The 22176-nt window shown below is 38.4% G+C and overlaps 3 protein-coding genes across 3 annotated transcripts; 2 read left to right on the top strand and 1 right to left on the bottom strand.

Moving 5' to 3' along the window:
* Positions 1 to 107: 107 nt before the first annotated feature.
* Positions 108 to 1143, bottom strand: LOC145239387 (COMM domain-containing protein 3-like). Its single transcript, XM_080102702.1, has one exon. It carries the CDS (start codon positions 960 to 962, stop codon positions 390 to 392), a length of 573 nt encoding a protein of 190 aa, XP_079958828.1. The 5' UTR covers positions 963 to 1143; the 3' UTR covers positions 108 to 389.
* Positions 1144 to 1560: 417 nt separating this feature from the next.
* On the top strand, positions 1561 to 9467 carry LOC145239376 (uncharacterized). Its single transcript, XM_080102686.1, has 17 exons — positions 1561 to 1835; positions 2996 to 3199; positions 3446 to 3685; positions 3888 to 3979; positions 4233 to 4306; positions 4376 to 4458; positions 4521 to 4584; positions 5550 to 5662; positions 5777 to 5977; positions 6351 to 6460; positions 6578 to 6712; positions 6778 to 6865; positions 6943 to 7049; positions 7126 to 7142; positions 7230 to 8806; positions 9110 to 9176; positions 9245 to 9467. Exons 1-17 carry the CDS (start codon positions 1578 to 1580, stop codon positions 9256 to 9258), a joined length of 3444 nt encoding a protein of 1147 aa, XP_079958812.1. The 5' UTR covers positions 1561 to 1577; the 3' UTR covers positions 9259 to 9467.
* Positions 9468 to 11843: 2376 nt separating this feature from the next.
* LOC145239377 (DNA topoisomerase 3-alpha-like) lies at positions 11844 to 22161 on the top strand. Its single transcript, XM_080102687.1, has 19 exons — positions 11844 to 12088; positions 12599 to 12732; positions 12795 to 12870; positions 12960 to 13120; positions 13280 to 13371; positions 13511 to 13681; positions 14157 to 14436; positions 15034 to 15238; positions 15298 to 15366; positions 15556 to 15672; positions 15889 to 16018; positions 16149 to 16262; positions 17112 to 17277; positions 18792 to 18935; positions 19003 to 19125; positions 19654 to 19761; positions 20311 to 20769; positions 21002 to 21174; positions 21667 to 22161. Exons 1-19 carry the CDS (start codon positions 11924 to 11926, stop codon positions 21843 to 21845), a joined length of 3066 nt encoding a protein of 1021 aa, XP_079958813.1. The 5' UTR covers positions 11844 to 11923; the 3' UTR covers positions 21846 to 22161.
* The last annotated feature ends 15 nt before the right edge of the window (positions 22162 to 22176 follow it).

Genomic DNA, 22176 nt, shown 5'->3' with positions numbered 1-22176 from the left:
TTTCTTCAATCCCATGTTGTTCAGTGGCTTTGTAAGGCCTTTGATATTTTTTTACAGTTCATGCAGTCACTGTGCACTTATTAGATTAGTTGAACCACAATAAACACCTAAAATCAAGGAAAATGCTTAATGTCATGAAAAGGAACAATCGTGCTTCTATAACCACAGAAGCAATACAAGTATGGAAAAACATTATGCCAAATTTCTAAGTAAACAAAAAGAAATTGCACAGATAACACAAGAATTGCATTGCAGAATAACATAGTGAATTGATTTAGTGAAGAATGGTCTTCATGCGGAATTGTTAAATATTGCTAGTAAAATATTTATTACAAACAACTATAAACAATAGCAAACTACAGACAGCAAAACAAGGTATTATTTTTAAGTCATATTTGACTAGCTCTTTCCAAAGCCTTTGAAGCCTCCTTTAGCTTTCCCACAAGATCTTGTAGTTCATCTCTGGTGCAGACAAGATCGACCTGTTCCCCATTATCTTGTTTCAAAGAGATTGTATACTGCAGTTCATTGACTTTGTTAATACGATTGTTTTTCAAATTATAGTCTAGTCGCCATTCGACATCAACAAGATTGGGTGCATGACGCCCAACTTTAGAGAGTTTGTCTCTTAAATCTTCCTTGTAATGATTGTAACTGAAAGCAAATGCTTCTTTTTGTTTTTGGGGGAGCCCACAGTCATCCAAAATCATCCCCAATTGCTCTTCCTGGAGATCATGTTTGGCTGCTTCAAGCATTAAGACTGTGACGGACCCATGACATTGTTTAGCAACACTCAAGTTTGTATTTTCTTTTGACAAATCCGGCTCATTGTTCTGTGCAATATTTCCCAAAACCGTTTGGCACGCATGCTCTATGATGATCTCGAAAGCCTTACCAGATATTAGCTTATCATCGCCACACAATCTTAACCCTTTTATAACTGATTTCGGTACAATATCCATAATCCAAGAGTTTGCATGTAACACGTACTAACAGACTTGCAGCACCAAACTCTCTTTACACGTGTGCAACAGAGCGTAACGTTTGTTGTAGAATATAAAAACAAACTAAATTTTGCTGCACAGTCTACTGCGGTCGAAAATATTATGATTTTGACACCCAACAAACGGTGTGATAATGTTAACAAAACGATATCTTCAGTTCCTTTTTGCCAAATACTGACTTTGCTAAAAAAAAAACAATCACATATTTGAGTTTGGCGCACAACTACACATATAGTTGGCAGTTTCTTTTTTGCTAAGGCACAAACAGAATATTTTTTACATTCGCCTGGCTCTCAGGTATTTGGAAATGGTCATCTTATTGCCTTCTTGCTTCAAAAAATAAATTACCAGAATTACGTGCACAGTAATATTTCTATGTAAGGGTAAGACGTTTTCCCAAATTGATTGACTGAAACACGCGAGACTTAAAAACTATCGTGCACCAAATTCCAGTGGCAATACTTGCAATACTTGTGGTTATGTTTATAAATGAAACACACAAAGCAATTACCGTTGCATACTCTGGTTCATTAAACTTAACAAACGGTCTATTTACGTAAACTAATACCTTGCATGACGTCGTCAGATGCTGCTAGTGCTGTCATAATAAAAATAGAATGGTCAAGAAACCATACATATAGGACAGGCTGCTGCCAACAAAATGCTGAAATGGATTTAATGGATCAAACTCCACATGGTTCAAAAGAAACGGTTAACAAAGAAAAAAAAGTAAAGAAGAAAAATTTACGATTTAAACTTTCACTAACCCAAACTAGTGACAATGCATGTCCAGAGTTTTCTTATGTTGATTTGGTCAAAGAAGCAAACAAGGTTCGTTACATTTGTTGTATTAGTTGTGACAGCAAAACATGACTTTAAAAAACTTACTTTATTTGTTTTTGGTCTGTTATTATATGTGACTGCTGTTTCCATCTCTCATACAGATTACAGAGTCTCTTGTGACTCGTAAATTACAGTATGCTATACACACAGTTATATTACTTTATTTGTAAATCTTATCAAAAATATCAAGTGTTTTTCACTGCCTACTAAATGATTGCTTACTTCTTTACTAAAAGCATTAAGTTTAAGTCCGAATTACACTAACCCAGTGGTTCCCAACCTTTTTGACCTTGCAGCACCCTATCAAATAGATAAATAGTTTGCGGCACCCTGGCAAAACTGGACCAATTTTATGAGGTTTCTGTATTTCAAATAACTGTATGAAACAACACAGAATGAGTTGTACAGTATAGCGTGTGTAAATAAATGTATTTATTCAAAAGCAGTGTGAAATTTGGGTTTGGCTTCTTGCACAAAGTCCCTTAATGTGAGGGCACATTCCATAAAACCACCCGCATTTCTTCCTCGACTATAAGTAGTCATTCTCGTTTTTTTAGTTTTTATGTTCGTTGATACGGAAAATCCACTCTCACTATAGGTATGACGAGGAAAACTGCAACAAAAGCACAATAGCTTTCATTCCAACGCAAAGATATTCATTTTCTTTTTTATGCACGTCGAGAGACTTCTGCTTGTGCATAAGCTTAAAATTTCCATCGTTACGCTTAAATTTTCCATTGTTATTCTATTTAAACTTGTTTATGGAAAGAAACGCAACGAGTCGAAATCTCTTTCACTCTGTTTTTTCCTGGGCGAGAAAACAAAGCTTACCGCGAAGTATAAACTTGCCGCCAGCGACTTCCCCACGAAGCGACTCTCCAGAATGGAGCAGGAAAACTGCGAGACGCGAAACTTAATACACACTGAAACTCGGTTAGAAATATATTCCGCACTTAACGGGTGAAAGTTAAAGTAAAGAATGGGTCGCAGTATTGCAATATCAATATCTTGCGGCACCCCTGAACATTGCAATTGGCACCCCAGGGTGCCGCGTGACACCCCGGTTGGGAACCACTGCACTAACCAATCACAGACAGATAAATTTTCTTTTTTTAATTGGGCAACATATAGTGTAAATGAATTTACAGAAAAACAAGACAAAGTTGACAAATGGTAGCCATGAAGAAAATGATCCTGGCAAGTCTGAGGCCGAAGCACTTGCCCAGTATTATGAGGCAAAGTATGGAGGTGCTCCCATAAAAAAGAAGAGAAAACGGGACCGTGCCAAAGACTTGGCTGATGTTGGCTATGGTTATGATGAAACAGATCCATTCGTTGACAATTCTGAATGTGTAAGAAACTTTGTTTTAATGTTAGTGTGATCAACAGTCTGCAGAACACGGCAGTTCCCGATGAGATCTTTGTCCCGTGCAAAATTTCTGTGTGCAACCTAAAAAAATTGGTGTGAAAATTTTAGAAAAAAATCATTTGTGCAACTGCCATACTCTGCAGACTGGGTGATCATTTTGTTTTCTGCTGTACGACTTTGTGTTCTGTATTAGTCTTGCTGTAGTTCACAAACCCTGTTTTATTTGCAGTATGATGAAGTTGTTCCAACAAGCCTTACAACACAATTGGGAGGGTTTTACATAAATAGTGGAAAATTGGAGTTTAAACACATTTCTGATGACTCCAACATAGAACAGGATGATGATGAGGATGATGATGAATCACTTCCACTATCTGTTCATCTTAAAAAACGAAGAAAGTTTGTTTCTGACTCCGATGAAAGTGGTGGTGACTATAAGGATTCTCACATTTTGTCCAAAAAGAAAAAGGTGCTATCACCGACTATTGTAATATTTTTGTTAAGTGACATGCATATGTCCTTAGATCTTCTTTCCACCTTACCCTAAAGTGTAATATACTTTGTTATGTTTGTTGTGTCAAGATGCAGGTTAACAGAATGCAGTGCAGTACACATCTTGATGTCATAAGCTATGTTGGTTTACCATTGTTAATAATTATTTTGCTTTTCAGGGTATGAAAAGAAAGGGTTCAGCAGACATTGATAAGCGAAGAAGAAAGCTGTCTTTACAAGGAAAAGATAAAATCGGAAAATTGGGAAAAGGGTAAGTCATAGATTTTACTCATTGTAAATTTTGCATACGTTTTGGCAGGGCTGAAGAGTTTGTAATCAGTGGGTTTAAAAGGCTGGGGTGTAGAAATAATAGAATTAGTTCAAGTGTAGAAATAATAGCCTTTTACCTGTGAATAATGGAAGCGTTTTTTCGAAAAAAAAAAGTTTTGCATTTTTTGGAATGTAATGCTGTTAAAACGTTATGAAACTCTCTCTTTGTCTAAACATACAATCTTTATTTGTAGTGCCAAAAAGAAACAAACTAAAGTTCAACTGTTGGTGGCAAAAGCCAAAGCACAACACCATCTCAGTTCATCAGGTAAACAATATAATATTCAGTTTCAAACACATATGGTCAACCTTGTGTATTTTTAATTTACTGCCACAGGATCAGACAAATCTGGTACCACAAAATTAAGCCAACATGGACACTCACTGAGTAATGGAAGAAGTTCTGCATCAGCATCCAAAGTAAGATAAATAAAATTATATTAATCCTGTTTGATCCATGGAAAAACTGTGCAAAATTACAGGGACATGAAAGAGATTTGTTGGACATTCTGAATGACCAACATAACCTCTCCAGTAACAAATCAGGTATGATAAGTTTTTAATTTGTTTGTAGGTAAAAGACTTAGCAGTTGGTGTTTTGTTTTTGCTGTGCATTAAATATATCACGGCGACAGACTATGCAAGGCTAATTGCACTTGGATAAGTTTAATGCTTCTTTGTGTTAATAGTAACTTCCACCTTTTTTGTGTATGATTAAAAAACATTTCATTGGAATTGCGGTTTGCCAAGCGTTATTTCCCAGTTGGTTTTCAGAGTATCTGATGTATAAATTGTATGTCATAAAAGTTGTTAATTTATGCTCCCCAGCTGTGTAAAGAAATAAGGTTCTTACCAACCTCTCTGATAGTCCAAAATGTAGTAAATCCCCTGATGACTAGGACAGACATAAGGTGACCTCGAAAGCCTGCAAATATCATGATATTTTCAATGAAAGATCAGAACTCGCATTCATGGCACATGCATTGTTCATACATTTGCAACATTGTTATATATTCACCTCTTTTCAATTATGGTAATCAGATTTCTCAATGCAGTTTCTGCAATTAGTTAGCTATTTAGATCAGTTTGTTATAACCGAAAAGAGTTAAATAAACTGATTAAGGCAGTAAAAAGCCTTTTAGACAGATTAAATAACATACACTATCACGGTCTTGAAGTAATAAAAACATCTTTTATCACTCAATATTTTCAAAAAAACTTGGACTGTGCATCGTTGACATAGAAATTGACAATCCATTTAATCGCTTTAATTTGTGTTGTTTTTAAAAATAATTTCCTTCGCAAATAATCGGGAACAATGTGAAAAAAACAACATTTTTTTCCCTGAATAAATAACTTTCCAGATTTAGGTGGATTGCGCTTAACGCACTTTCTTTCATGTAGACAACAAAATTTGGTTGTGAAATAAAAAAATTGTGGGTAGTTTGTTGTCGCACATACATGCATGTCAAAAATATTCACACTCTATTAGTGTTTTACATTTCTTTCAGGATCGAGTCCAGATATGTTGGGAAGGGATTTAAGTTTTAAATCGCCAGATGCAGATGATTTACCTCTTTCCATACCTAATCTGGTCAAAGAAAAAATATCTTCTCTTACCAAGGTCAGTGTGGTAAAAAAATGCCAACTTCAAAAACAAATAATGTAAATGCTTTTTACAAACATGGTGTGTTGACTATAGTTATATGTGATTTTGTAAACAATTTGATGCACGCAGATTGCAAAGTCCAATGAAAAGGAAGGAAAAATGAAGTTTTTTTCTCCTGATGTCAACAAACTGTTACTTGGTATTGAGGCTGGTTCGCAGAATTTGAGCAACAGAGAAAGATCAGGGATTTATCAACATTTAACTCCACATGTGCCTTGCTCCAAAGACACTCTGATCAAGCGAATGAAGAAATTGCATGCCACTAAACAGGTGGGCGGTTGGTGACGTTTACAAAATCAGACATAACTGTAACTCTAGAATTTTTTTGTTTCAATGAAATCTAGAAATGTGGTTTATAACAAAAAACAGCAAATAATGTAGGTGCATAAGACACGGACTTGAATAGTAGCTTTAATGAGAACAAAATATGCCAAAACACTAGCCTTCTAAAATGTCTATAATTTATTCTGCGTCAATTTTGTATTTCGTTCTTTGGAAAATTTGCAAATTGCTATGTATTTTTCTACAGGTAAAAATTGCAGATTAAATGTGTAGTTGAAGATTAAGTTGTTGTTTTTCTGTACTTTATTGTGTGAAATCTGAAATATTTGTTAACACGGTGTAAAATGTTTTATGTTTACAGGATGAAAGTTTAAAGCAACCACTTGAACTGTTAAAGAAGGAAATAGACGGTGTGATGAATGAACAAATTGCAAGATATGATCACGAATGTGCTGCACAACAACTTGCCAAGTATGACTGTTGTCTATTTCAACTGGTTGTAGTTGATCCTAATTTGGTTAATAGTAGAGGCATTTTGGGCCATGGCTAGTTGATAGAATATGCATTAACAATTCTCTGTTGATGTAGGAGTGATGACAGAGCAGCACTGGCTGCATCCACTGATGAGGATGATGACGGGACAGGAACACAGGCACAGGGTGAAGAAAAAACCAAGCGGACTTATGCCCCACGCAGAAAGTTTAAGTGGAGCGAAAAACTTCGGTGGGTACCTTTGCTCTGGTCAACACAAAACACCTTTGAAGTTTTTAACTTTTTGATGTTTGCAGGGAACTTTTGCACAATGTGGTAAAAATTAAACTGGAGCAATTTGAAAGTAAACAGAGAACAAACCAAACTGCTGAAGAACATCTCAAGGTAAAAAAATGATAATGAAAAATTATATTGACGTTGCGCCGACATCTACATTATAAATCATTTTTTTTAATGTTTAGAATTTCTTTGAAAACGAAGTGAAATATCTGTGGCCCAAGGGTTGGATGCAAGCACGTACGTTGTTTAAAGAAAGTCGTGAATGCCATGGACACCTTACGGGAAGTTTGTAAGTATCCTTTACGTACTTGTCATGCTTGGACACTTATCATCCTAAATTACTCATGCATGTGTTTGTTTTACAGACCCAAGCAAAAGAAAAGTAAGTACTATGTCGTCGTTGCATTAAAACTTTAGCAAATTCACATCAAAATGCACGTTTTAAATTTACTTTGAATTTTTGATGTAGTGGTTGGCGCAAGTAAAAAGACTCTCACGACCACAAAGACAGAGAAAAAACTTGGAAACAACTTTGCTTCCACATCTCCCGCTCCCGCCTCAAACAGCAGCACATTTAGGTCTTCCAATGAATCCGACAGTTTTTCTGCTACCAAGGCTTCAAAGCAGCTATTCCGGGATCACAAACCCGACAGCGGCCTGTGTGTGAGCATGAACCTCGATTGCGACCCAGTGGCGGAGAAGCTGGCAGGTCAGAAGCAGTCGGACCTAATGCATCGTGCCATTGCAAGTGCGCAACGCGAAGCGGCTGCTCAAAAGCGAACGGTTCCTGTAAAAACTACTTCTTTGGCGAAAGAAACTAATAAAGGCTCGTTCCAGCCTGTTGGTGCAGTCAAGGATGCGCCAAAGCTGCCACATGTCGATGATAGGACAATTAAGGTCTGGCACGAAGCTAATGTCAAGCCGTCAGTAGCAAGCGTTTCAAAACCTGTTATACCTCCTACTAGAGACACCAAGCACGAAACAAATACAGTCACGAAACCCTCGCATATGCCTAGCGCGTCTAGCCAGTCGATTAGCAAGGTACAAACAAAAAAGACAAAGGCACCTGGTTCCCATTCGCAGTCCGCTGTTCTCGACCAATATAATTCGGACTTGTTGAAATATGCAATGATGTTACCTCCAACTGCAACGCAGATGACCATGGACAAGCAAATGCTCGACGTTTTCTCATCTATGCGGTTCCCGCCGTTGATGTCCAGCCCTCAAATGGGCGGCAGTTCCGTAGACAATATGGCAAACTTTATAAAAATGCAACAAGCTGTTCTGCAAAATCAGCTTCAGCAGACTTCTCCTTCTTTCAACCGTAATCTACCTAAATCGTCGCCGCAGTCGAAACCAGATACGTTCAAACCCACTGTAGCAACGAGCAAAAAGACGAGCCCTGTGTCATCAGGGGTCGCAAAGACTTATGTGGCACGATCCCCGGCCACCGAACCTTTTGTTAGTAGCAAATCGCGACAACCTAAGCATGCCTCCATGCACAAAACCCCGTCTGCTGCTACTGGGGCAACAGGCGAGACGCAGAAATCACACTCTGTAAATGGCGCCGTGCGGTACATCGACACTTCGCCAAGAAGCTCCGGCCACAATTCCACTGTCTCGAAAACAAACGAGTCGCAAAAGAAACAAACTTTTGTTGCACCAACTGCCCCACCGGGTGGACGATACTCTATGGTGCACACGACGCACGCTATATCACGCTCTCCAAGCGATATAATGTACATGAAAGGTAATACATCGCCTTTGCCTCAAGTGCCTTTAAAGCATGTGTCGATTGCACATGGGGTGAGCACCGCTCATGCACCGCAAACCCAAATCTCTTCGTCTTCCTTTACGACACCAGTTTATCCTTATCATAACCCCGTTAGCATTGCAGCTTCGAGCCCATTTAGTGTAGGTTCCATGTCGGTTCCACGCAGCTCGGCTATCTCACCGCTTCCCAGCAAAACATCACCTTCCCACGCCAGCTTTCCGACGGACGCTTTTCTAAAGTTTAATCAGCTGCCAAACACCCCGTTGACAAAGGTGAGGGCTTTTATTTCTTTGCACCTGACCATGCAACTCGCCATTGAAGGTTGTTTATTGCTGGAAGGTCAAATGCTATTTCTTTTATTGACAGTGTGTAGTCGGAAACATAAGGACTCTTTTAATGCTTTTACAAAAACTGACGATGCCTATTTGTTTAAGGCGAACTTTATATTTCTGTAGATATAAAGAATGGATTTATGCTCTCGCCCTGTTTTTTTTTTAAATATTCAACTGATTAGGAGGAAGACTATTTTTTACATCAGCTTTTTTAATGCAAATTACAATTTTCTCTGCTTAAAGGGTCCTACCAGTCAGTTGGATCGAGACAAGGCAGCAATGGACGCTCTTCTTTCCGCCCATCTGCAGGGTATGGAGCACTAACTGTATTTTGACTTTGTTAAACATTATAACTAAACCCTGTTTACGTTGTTACAGGAAATAGACGATGAATCAATGTTTTCTATTGTCACTTATACGTGATTATTTCACCCAACTTGAACACACATTTTGATCGCCAGTAGAAGTTGAGGGAAACTAAGTGATCATTAAAAAAATTTTCAAGCCGTTCAGTCAGCGGAATTTAGTGTTTCTAGTGGTTATCCACTACGAAATTAATTTGTGATTTTTGTAACGTGTGAATAAACGAACACAAAACATACTTCCAAAATAGGCGTAAGGTTGTGTGAAAACAGTTTGGTAATAAACAGATGTAGCCCGGAAAATGTATTTTGTAAAGTGGTTCCCTGCAACGCAGTGGTTCTCAACTCGTTTCCGGCCATGGACCACCGGCCCAGTAAATATGATATCGTGGACCATTTCATTTTTTTAATGATTGAAGTACGCATGCGAAACAACCATTTGGCCTTGAATCATAACTTAATTCTTTAAATCGATTTTCAAGAAGTGAGATACAATTATCAACAGCTAACATTTTGATACTTTTTTAACATGTAATATGTAATCATGTATAGTTTTTCACTAAATTTAGTGGACCACCAGTTGAGAAACACTGCTATAACGGAAGCACTTTACACCACCAGTGAAGGCAGGACTAGTCAACAATACAACATAACCTTTTAAATTGCTTGGACACGATTTGGACAAATGTGGCTATAGGCGCCGGCCGAAAGTTTAATGGGAGGGTCAATTGTGACAAATACAAAGGCCTACTTGCTATTTTGCTCTTTTGCATTTTAGTGCAGTATGACAAAACCTCATTTTACCCCACCCATGGGGCAAAATGGGGAAAAAATGGACCCTTGGGAAATTTAAAATAACTTGTTGTTTGTAAAGTAAGGCTTGGCTATTGGGGGTGGTTTCTGTAGTAGATAAATTAAACTAGGCTACCTGTCATGTAAGTTTGGGTTCAATATTACCAGTGTTAACGAAGCTACGACGGTTTCCGCTAAAGTGTCCCATTATACCCCGCTTTCCCCTACATGGATTTTGGTTTACGATATCAAGTATTTACGTGTAGCCTAAGCATAAATTGCACATGCAGTAGAATTACGATGCCAAGAACATAAAAAACACTTCCATTACGCATTTATTACGTGTGTCATTTTGTCTGTTTAAACTGCAGTAAACGGGGAGGGTTACGGAAACACCGCAAGATACATAAATGAGGGGGGTATCGTTAAATTGACTGCTTTTTCGAACCTAATGTATCCAAGGTTTTGCGATGCAAGTTTTTGTAGCCGAAACACACGTATTCTCTGCAAGGGGGACTGTTTATTGCAGTCGTATTGTTGGAAGAAAAAAATTGAGAACCATTGGAAGAGATTTTGATAGTTGTAATTATTTCGCTGTTACAATCAACTTTAAGATGTGAAGTGACTTTTGAACCAAATAAGTTTAATCCTCTTCTTTCAGCAATAGTAAAGTTATGCGATTATTTAGAGTTATTTGCCAGTTAGATATAGTGTGATTTTTTGCTTTATGTAGATGATTTACAAAAAATAGATGCAATATAATATACTAGGCCTACAATATTTCCATCCCGCGAAAGGACGACACATTGTTGAAAAGAACATGAAAAAAAGCCTATTAAGAATGTAGACGGACGGTGTATACTTCCTTTTTTTGGAGGACATGTCCTCCTTTTTAACAAAAACCAAGTTGTCTTCCGTTTCAAAGAATTTCTAAAAACCCAGTCTGTAGAGTGTGGCAGCTGCACGCACGATTATTTTTTGAAAAAAAAATTTTGCACGCCAATTTTGGGGGGTTGCACGCGGAAAATTCCCACGACAGGAATTTAATTGTACTGCCTTGACCTATTTTACTTGTTTTGTGCCTGCTGAAATTGGCCTTGCACGCGAACGGGTCGTGCATGCGGGAAATGTTGGTCCTGCACGCACGAGATCTCGTCGGGAACTGCCATGTTCTGCAGACTGGCTAAAAACTATGTGACAATTATTCCATGGAAATCAGCAAAATGTACATCTGCACCTTATTTTTTAAAATTTCTTGAAAATACAAACACTTTTAAATTTTACACCGTCTAATTTCTGAGGCCTATATTTTTTGGGGGCCTTTAAAGTATTTTTTCGTGTTCTTTTCAACATTTTAATTTGGCCACAAAAAAGAAAAACGATTTTTATTGTATTTTGCTAAAGCTGGGGCTTTCCCGTATTTACCTTATGAGCGGGAGAAATCAATATTGTGGAGTTTTTTTTTGAAGACTTTGGAGTGAACAGTGGAAACTGTAAAGTCACGTTATCTGAGTCGAGTCTAAGACCTAGATCCTAGAGGTTTGGGACCTTGAAACAGTTTTAATGACTTGTTTTGTTCTTCACAAAGTTCATGTGACTTGCAGCTGTAATATTAGAGTGACATACTTTCGTTCTACAAAATGCAAACTTGTACTACCGTTCATCAATGAGGGCATTAGGGCATACAAGTTCTCTACAAAAGTTTTGCCCGTTAAAAACTTTCTATACTTATTTTAGACCGCCTGATGTTATAAGATATAGTAGCGCTCTTAATCTTTGACATTTAAAATTTGTTCTGTAGATTCTGGTTACTATTTTTTACACATGTTTTAGAATTGGATTTCACCTATATTTTATCAATATCATTTGATAGGACATCTGGTGATCAGAACAAGTCTATTTTATGTTCACTTGCACTAAAACATTTTTTACTCTTTGCTCATGTGCAAAGACGTTTTTATCTACCATGCCTCGTCAATCTTCATTCTACAAAGTTTTAAATGTGGCAGAGAAGAATGATGCTGCAAAAAGAATATCAGCTATCTTGTCTGGACAACACTCTCAATGGGTAACTGTTTAGCTTATTTATTTTGCAAATCATAGGTCAACAAACTTTAATGACACAGCATATTTTTTTACCTAACCACCCCATGTCAGAGGTCACATACTGGCCCATATAAAAAAGTGTTAAACGGCCACTAAAAGTTACATTGCAGATCATAACATTGTTTGTCAAATGCGGCTGCAAATAAAACTTTGTTGTAATTTAAATCTACTGCTCAGGTATCAGTAGTACTAAATACCACATGTTTACACATGTTATCAAAACGTAGTAAGTTGTAAAGGACTTGAATAAGCTTTTCTGGAAATCATAATTTGCGGACTTTTGAAACACTGACTGTTAGAGCTATTCAGGTTAGGTGAGGGTTTGTATTTTAAATAACACTATCTGATGTAATTTACATGTGGTAACATGAAGTATAACTATTTTTATTGCCAATAACCCAACTTTATGAGAACAGTTGCATAACAATTTCTGGTTAATTAAACCAAAGTTAAAGTCACTCTTACCATGCAGAGGGAAGGGTTTTCAAAGTACAACAAAGTGTATGAATTTGATTATCATATGCTGAATCGCAATTGTAACATGGTCATGACATCACTCTCTGGACATCTTCAAAACTATGAGTTTGTTGGCAGCTATCGAAAATGGTAATTTGATAACTTACAATATGAAAAGATTGTTGACTTTACATGTTACTTATCTGTTGCAGGCATTCATGCCACCCACTATCACTGTTTAATGCTGAACTAGAGAAATGTGTCACTGAGAACATGTACAACATAAAGGTGATGTCTTTGTTCGTTTTTATGAAATTTAATACCTTGTTGTTGGGATGTTGTTTGGGACAATGTTTAAAATATTATATATGTCACAGAGAACACTGGAAAAGGAAGTAAGGTCCTGTCAGGCACTCGTGATATGGACTGATTGTGACAGGGAAGGGGAAAACATTGGATTTGAAATTATCAACATTTGTAAGAATATTAAGCCAAGCATTGAAGTGCATCGTGCAAAGTTCTCTGAAATAACAGACAGGTAGGAAAGACTTGTAGGGCTGGTATGCTAAATTTCCTTAAAACCAGCTTTTTTATCATAATGTTAAATGTCGAACAGTTAATGACTTTTCTTGATTTTACACAACAAAACATTTCCTGGAATTAAAAGGTAATAAGTGTTTAATCATTTTGTTTTTAGGTCTATTAAGTCCGCATGTAGGAATCTTGTTCCTCCAGACAGAAATGTAAGTGATGCAGTTGACGTCAGGCAGGAGCTTGACCTCAGAATTGGTAAGTTCTAAAGTCTTGTTAAATAACATACAATGCATTTAAACTGCTAGTCACTTTGTATAGCTACTCTTGTTTAAGATTTCACACTCCTGAAATCAACTTTACAAAATCCTTAAGTTTTCTTGTGCATTTTTTAAAGGTGCCGCATTTACAAGGTTTCAGACTCTTCGCTTACAAAAGGTTTTTCCAAATGTGCTGGCAGACAAACTAATAAGTTACGGACCTTGCCAGTTTCCAACTTTGGGTTTTGTTGTTGAGCGATATAAGGCAAGGGAACAGTTTCAGTCTGAACCATTTTGGAAAATAGAAGGTATGGTATGCCAAAAATTTAAGCAATGCGGTTGTAACACTTCAGTCATTTGATAAAGGAGTAGTTGATGGCATAGTAATGTAATGTAATACAGCTTTTAACTGCCTGTAGGGCCAGCATTATTTATTTAAGTTCCTAACACCACTACCCCCACCTGTAATCTGAGTCCCTGCCCCATTACGCTTTGCAAACATGTAGCTGTAGAGTGTTTACCATCTTTACACCAATTGTGCCTTATAATTTGTAGCACTTTATAAGGTCTCAATGTTGTGCAGCTATTTCTGACAAGGTCAATATTTTAGTGCAATTGTGCTACTACAATTGATTTACCCGGCGAAATAAACTTAACTTAACTCATTTAACTAAACGTTTGTTTCGAAACAAATGTTTAAAATTCCATGATTACATCAAAAATAGAAAGACATTTAGTTAAAATAATGGAGCATAAAATGTTGTTGGATTTGATATTTGACAGTTTCGCACACCAAGCAACAAGAAGACTCTGAGAATGACATCACTGCCATGTTTACATGGAAACGGCACAGGCTCTTTGATGAGCTGGCGTGTGAAGTCATCTATGATAACTGCGTAGAACCACCAGCTATCGCAACTGTGGTTGATGTATCAAGTCGACCTAAAAGCAAATGGCGGCCCGTCGCTCTTGAAACGGTGGAACTAGAAAAACTCGCATCACGAAAGTTGAAAATTAACGCCAAAGAAACTATGAAGATCGCCGAAAAACTCTACACACAGGGGTACGTTCGATCTGGTTGCTGTCAATAAATTTTAACAGTACTCACATAAAGCAGCGGTCGCAAACTAAGCCAGGTATTGTTTTGCTGAGCGTCATGGTACGTTCGTGCTTTCAAATTAGTCATACAGACGTTAATGTGGTTTGCGGCATTGGGTTGTTCTGTCGCAACTAAGTGCACCAAGGTACCGCAGATAGTATTTAATGACACCTGTATCATGTGCTTCATGTGCAACCTACATGAGTTTTTTAGGTACGACTCTCGGAACTAATTTGTTTTGCGAACCATTGGCCCCAACAGCACCGGGAACCACGAACCTTTTTTTTCAAGCCACATATATTGCCTGCTGCTTGAATGACCTGTTTTCTCACATCACTTTTTGCAGTCAAGGTTTTGTTTTGTATCAAGTGTAAAAAATGGCCAGTTGGGGTAGATGTGCTCGTGTCTTATGAGCACGATTAATAACATGTTTAAAATATACGGTTACCAGCGAGGGAGTCTTGTTAACAGAAACCGCCAAAGTTGACTGCAAGTGGGGTACCCAAAACGCAAAGCGAACCAAAAAATTGTTTGCGAATAATCTCATTTCTGTTTACGTAGGTACATCAGCTACCCACGAACGGAAACTAACATCTTTCCTAACGACATTGGCTTGGAAAGACTCATTGAGGAACAAACCCAACATCCAGCTTGGGGCGGATTCGCTCAAAGATTGATTGAAATGGGTCCGACCCCACGGAACGGAAATAAGACAGACAAGGCCCATCCCCCTATTCACCCAACCAAGTTCACCAATAACCTAACAGTGCGTGTTTGTTAAAGTAACGCACGAAAACGGCACCTAACACAAACCATCAATTGCAGGGAAACGAAGCGAAGGTCTATGAATTGATCACTCGACATTTCTTGGCGTGTTGCCAGCGCGATGCACAGGTAAAGCTTTTATTTGCGATTCTCTCACTTAATATACCTGCCTAGTGCCTATATAGTCCATAAAGACAAGCTTTATTCAACAATGATTAGGGCCTGTTTGTTTTTTATCAGCTCAGGTCCGAGTATCAATGTTATTTTTACGATAATGTGTGAAAAAAATCTTCAGTGACTTGTGTTCTGGCTTTGCAGGGACATGAGACTACTGTAGAAATTGAGCTCGGTGGCGAGAAGTTTTCCGCGCACGGTCTGATGATTATCGCCAAGAACTATCTGGAGGTCTACATTTACGAAAAGTGGAACGCCAAGGTAAAAAGTTTGGATGAAGACTATAATGAACCTTATGTTAATTGATCCAAGTTCACACACAAAATCAGTCAAAAAACGACTGACCTAATGTTTTTCATGAACTTGACCCTATTGACGTTGTGTTCAAAACTTTGCCTTTGAATCGTAAGGTATCTAAGTATATTTATCTTATGAAGTGTGGAAGCTTTTTGGCTAACATTTTGTCTGCTTTTGTAGGTGATACCTGTGTATGATGTGGGTGACGAGTTTGAGCCGACCTCGATTGAAAAAACATCGGGCCAGACCAGTGCACCCCCGCTCCTCACAGAAGCTGATTTAATCGCACTAATGGATAAACACGGAATAGGTGCGTCGTAAAAATGTTGGGCGACTGAAAGTTTAAAGTTGCTAATAAACATTTACCAAGTGTATTAGCGTTTTTCGCAAACATATTAGTATTAAATAGTTTTGGACAACTTGACTTTTAAAACCACCAGGCACTGATGCTACTCATGCCGAACACATTGAGACAATTAAACAGCGTATGTACGTTGGTTTGACGAGCGACCAGCGTTTTACTCCGGGTGAACTGGGAATGGGACTAGTCGAAGGTGAGTACTCTTACACTGCACCCAGCAGCCAATTCCGAACCACCGTATGTTCTCCGATATATCAATCCTGGCACGATGTAGGTGCATATGCAATACCAATAGTGACTTTTAGGCTACCATTCATCAATATCTTAATTTTACACTACGATGTTACTCCTTACTTCTATTATTGTTTTGGTGTTGCATGGTTGCTATCATTTCTTTCACGTACGAAATCATTTACCTCTACGCAAAAAATGCTACAATTTTAACCAATGTCTAATGATGAAAAACAACGAATTCGAAGAAGGGTTGGCCCGTTACCGAAAGATACCATTACCCGATATTGAAATTAAATTCCTCGCACCAACATTAAAGAATTTAAGGTGTGTTGCATGCAGCCACTTTTAGATGTTGTTGTGCAGGTCTGCATTATAGATTGCAAAGCCCTGTTTCACGAATCTAGATCGGTCCAAGGTGACCTCACTTTAGGCGCAATAACTGAACAATTAAGAGTGGGCTGTATTTGACACGTTTATTGCAAACCTCGTGTAACAAATTACTAAAAATCTGAATGGTCGTTAAATTCAGCGAACCTTTCTTTTTCATATGTCCTCAAAGTAAAACAGCAAACTTGCCAGCACCAGACAAAGAAATTGTGTCATTATAGACTATTTGCAAAACAATGTGGAAAACAGACTGAAGCACGTTTTGCTGTACAAAAGATTTCGGTATTTGGTACGATACCGCCTAAGTATCGACTGAATACTAAAACAACACATGATATCGGGTATCGGCGACGATACAGTATTAACTGGCCGAGCCTAATTAGAATTTATGTTGGATAAAAAGCACTGTGTGATTTTGTAGGTTACAACATGATTGGTTATCAAATGGCACGGCCTGAGCTGCGAGCTGAGCTTGAATCAGACTTGGGTCGAATCTGCAACGGGGAGTTACGCAAAGATGACGTCCTTCAACGATATGTTGAAAAGTATAGGACTGTCTTCCAGGAGGCGGTACAGAATGCCGAGAAGTATGTTCTAGTGCAGTGGTTCACAACATTTTTCGATAAATTCCCCACTTAACAATTCAATATGTTCTCACTTATTTCCAAAAGACTACATAGTAAGCTTAAGTGCTAAACCAGGGGTCTGCAACCTTTTAGGCGACGCGTGCTAATTTACTTGTTATTTTCATGAGTTTATGACTTGGCGTGCCAACGTTTTTACTAAATAATAGTGGTTCATGCCAGATAATCAGAGTGTTTTGTGCATGTAGGGCTGAAAACTTTGGCACTTGTGCCAGGGATTGCCGACCCCTGTGCTAAACCATACAAAGATCATTTAAAAATGGGAATTTTATGTACTTAACAGGTTATAGGCCCCAAAACTAATGTGTCTCTTCACAAACCACACGTACAAATTAAAGTAAATCCCTTCCCTCGAGTGTTAAGATTGCTTTCTTGAGAGAAATTCTACCTCCTTTGGAAACCACTGTTCTAGTGTAACGTGCAATATAAAAATGCGACCCTATTAAACAGACTTGGACAACTAGATTTTTTTCGCTTTTTCAAATTAGATTAGAATTATACCATTTTCTCGCGAACCAGAAATTAAACTAGAATTCAAACTAGAATTAGATTTAAGCCAACCAACTTTAGTTTGTTTTAAATTTGAACTTGAAGATTTGGACGTTTACACTATATAATTCGGCGTGTCTAGAACGCGTTCAAACGAAACTGATGTGGCCGTCATGTCAAGTGGTTCTCAGCAGTATCAACACGAAAATAAAGCGTTATTTTGACCAGCAATTTTTGTAATGCTCGTTTTTTTTTATCGGCGGACAGTTGAATTTGTACTCGCCCATCGTGATGTACGCTGCTACCTCTGTTTGCGCATTAATAGAAACTTCTGGTTTTCATAATCTGATTATGTTAACTTAGTGAACTTACGCATAATTCCTTTCATTTGACATACAAACTGTTTTCCTTTTTATTACCAGATTATATTATGCCGCAACAGCCAACGAGGTAGTGCTTACGATTTATAAATCAAAATTGTATAGGTACTGTACGTCACAGTGCCAAATTTTACTGAAAAACATGCTTAAGTGATAAAGTTTGGTCTTGTTAGTTACGTGGTTTTGTGCGCTTTGGATACGAAACACATGCTCGTATCACATGTCCAAAAATGCTGTTGGACAAACTAGCGTTTTTGGGAAAACTGTGAATTAGATTAGTTAGAATTAGAGCTTACTCAATAATTCTAAATTAAATTAAATTAGAACTAGAATTACCGCCATTTTGCTCTAATTTGCCCAATTAGGCAACTAGAATTATCTAGCTATCCAAGTCTGCTATTAAACGGCCTTGCTCCATACTGCGTGTTTTAAATGTGATAAGCAAGTCAACGTTTTACATTTAAGAATTCCTTACAGATCTAATTGATATTAAGCAACACGTTGAACTAACATGCCGCAAGCGACCCTTTCTGTTGAACAAATTAACTTCCCTTCATTTTTAAGTGTTTTTGTATTTGTTTTTTATAGACTAGACGAGGCTCTAGGAGTTTACTTTGGTGGAAGGACACAGGTCGAAGCTAGCGCCCTCAATCCATCAGAAACATCCCAACCAATACGACCTTGTCCTTCCTGTGGTAAAGACATGGTTATTAAACGCAAGCGAGACGGAGGGTACGAGTTGCTTCTTATACAACATTTTAACATGTCCAGAATATATTACACCCATATGGACTTTTAGGTACATGGTTTCTTGTATGGGATTTCCGAACTGTCGCACAGCAGCGTTTCTTCCCAAATCGGTAATCGAAGTTTCAGTCGATGAGTCTGTGTGCCCTAGGTGTCGCCCTCCTCCCGTGCATAGGTAGGATAATGTTTTCATTTGGTTTACACACAGCAAGCATTTGGTCCAAATCCCCAGATATGTCCGATCAACATTATGAATTTAATTCAAATTTATAGGGGTTTATTAATGTCCAGAGTGTCACAACAACAAAAATAATGCCCAAGTTCAAGTAAAATGACTCGTTTACTTGGTGTAAGGCAAAAAAATCTACTTTTGTTTGGGGATTTTTTGGGGATCAAGGGATTTTCTATATGCACTGATTTTGTGAAAATATGTACTTTATTTCTACTTGAATAAGAACAAGCTGAACTTGTGTTGTGAATAACTGCGAGAGTTTTTGCAAAAGAAATCCTAAAGGAATACTGTTTAACATTGGTAACAGAGGATATTTGAGCTGTTTAAGTGATGCTCAGGTTAAACTTCTTAATTGACTTGTTTGTTCCACGTATTTGTTTACTAAGGAATATAAGTCTCTGTGATTCAAGAGAAACACTGTTTAACACAGATAAAAAAAGGCGTTACAATAAGCCATATTTCATCTTGTAGGGTCAGAATGAAACTGGAACGAGGAGTACTTCCCGCTTACTTCGACTGCTCCGAACCAATTTGCATTGGAGGTTGCGATGAAGACGTGAACAACATTCTCGGGATCAGGTATGTGAAAAATCACAGTTTTCTGTTGCCCTGTAAACTAAACAGAAGTGCAAAAATGGTATTTTGAAGAGTGTACACAGTATAGGGACTTTCTAACTTCATTGATGGTTTGGTGCATAGTCCGTTATCTTTCAGTGTTTTTAAACGTTTGCCAGTTGTTGGAAGACTATACACGGATCTGTTTATAAGTTTAATGATGAATATAACGACACAAAAAACGTAAAATTGACATGGTTTATTGTTCAAACGTTTCGGCAAATGCTCATGCCATCATCAGTGATATGTAGGGTACATCGGTTAAACCCGTTTATAAACACTTAAATCACTTAAAAGATCGATCAATTTGGTCCGAAACAAGCGTCGCGTAAAAACGATAGTTGCAGTTGTGGAAATCTAATATGGTTTATACAAGTAAATTGGGTTTTCGGCGAAAGCGTAAGGTTTCTGCATGGTGATATAGTTCCATCACTATTGATTTAAGTTCAATGGCTTCACTTGCTGTGAAACATCTTTGTCCCCTATTTGCCATACTATGCTTTCGATGTATAGATACATCCACGGCAACACGACACAAGATTCTGCAGGAAGATCTTCTTCAAGAGCACCTCCACCCTCTGGGTCCCACAGGCCTCATGGGTCTGGTGGATCAGGCCAAGGACCTGGATTGCTTGGTGGGGCCGGCGGTCGCGGCAGAGGAAAAACACAACCTGGAAAGCGGAAGATCTCTTCAACCGCCACGACATCGCGCAGAACAAAAGCAAGGACGGAAAACCAACGCCGGGCTCCTCCGACCAACGATGAGAGCACTCCAAGCTGTAACTGTGGAGTCGAAGCAATGAAACTGACTGTGCGCAAGGAAGGACCGAACACTGGTCGAAATTTTTATAAATGCTCGAAACAGAATGGTGGATGCGACTTTTTTACGTGGGCTGATGCTCCGCCTCCTGTGCGTGCTCGGAGTGAGACATCTCCTCTTGAGCAGCGACAAACCAACCAACAATCCCAGTGGTATGTTTTGAAATACTTTTCTAATTAAACATTTGAAGAGGCTTCTACATGCAGCATTGGGCGTGTCTTTGTTTAATTTTGGTAGATTTTTGAAAGTAGGTCTGGCACTGTAGTTTTCATTGTTTACCCTTTTCAATGTTCCAGGCTTCACAAACTGCTGAATTTTTTCTCGTCCCAGCAAGGTCACAACATTTTTTACGCTGTTTAACACCTGGATACCAAAACTTTTTAGGCCACAAAGAAGTTTGTCAGCGAACAATTCAGTGATGTGCAGATGCAATATGGTGGCTGTGGAAAGGGTGGTGCAGAAAGACGGACCAAACCACGGCCGTGCGTTCTTCACTTGCGAAAAACCTAGGGGCGAGCAGTGTGGGTTCTTCGAATGGGCCGACGCCCAACAACAAGGTAAAATAACCAAAGGTTTTGGTGCCGCTTTGAGATTATTTTTGCGGTGGTACCTCAAAAAAAGAAGGCAATGCAGTTAGTACTGTAAGGCACATTCTCTCATTGAATTTAATGGGCAATAAGCTGTGCGTTGGTTGAGCATGGGCTTCTTGTATAAAATTACTTCGTTTCCACTGGACAGCTTTTCGTAGCTCGCTCCATGCACGATCACACTGCAGGCGTTCTCCAGAGTACCGCTGTATGTGAATGCCGATTGTATACAAAAAGGTATTTGGGCCATCGCTGGTGGTTTGCAGTGGAAAGAATGAGTAGAAAATCAAGCAAAGTCGTAATTTTTAATATCTGTGAAACCCCTTTAGATGGTCCATGCTAAATATGCTCCTGCACAATAAGTAATGCGTGTCTTGTCAACATGTTACTTCTTAAACTTTTGTCCCTTAAATGAACGGCAGCTAATTAATAAAAATGATACATGATAATGATTTAACACAGGCACCGTTGGGCGGCCTTCAACCGCCCCTCGCTCGAACAGCTACAGTTCTCAGTCTGAAAGCAGCACACACACGGCTACATTGCAAAGTTCATCGAATGCATCACGATCCCGCAAACCTCCTACATGTAGCATTTGCCACACTATCGGTCATACGAAACGTGGATGCCCCAACAAGTGATGTGCTGCTGTGATAGCATTGTGAGGAGATTGGTTTTCCACAGGGCTCTGGCTCGTAAAGATTTTATCCATGCACCGCAACCTAATGTTTTTCTTACCACCCGATTTTTGCTTCCTATATTTTTTGTGTTCTTTTTTTACCCTTTTACACTGTTGCCTTTATTGGAAACTGCCTGTGTACAGTGTTTACGATTGTCATACTTCGTTGTTGTTCAGTTTTACCCCCGAAACATAACATTTTTTGAGGCAACTATCCCCTCTTGGGATATGCTTTTGCGTCAGTCGTTTTAATGCCATTACATTTGTTGCACTCAAAAGACTGTTACTTCTAT

The sequence above is a fragment of the Phallusia mammillata genome, chromosome 7 (genome assembly GCF_965637545.1).
Source record: "Phallusia mammillata chromosome 7, kaPhaMamm4.hap1.1, whole genome shotgun sequence".
In the NCBI taxonomy this organism is placed as follows: Eukaryota; Metazoa; Chordata; class Ascidiacea; order Phlebobranchia; family Ascidiidae; genus Phallusia; species Phallusia mammillata.
Note: the sequence above shows the minus strand (reverse complement) of the source record. Positions and strands in the feature narration are given on the sequence as shown.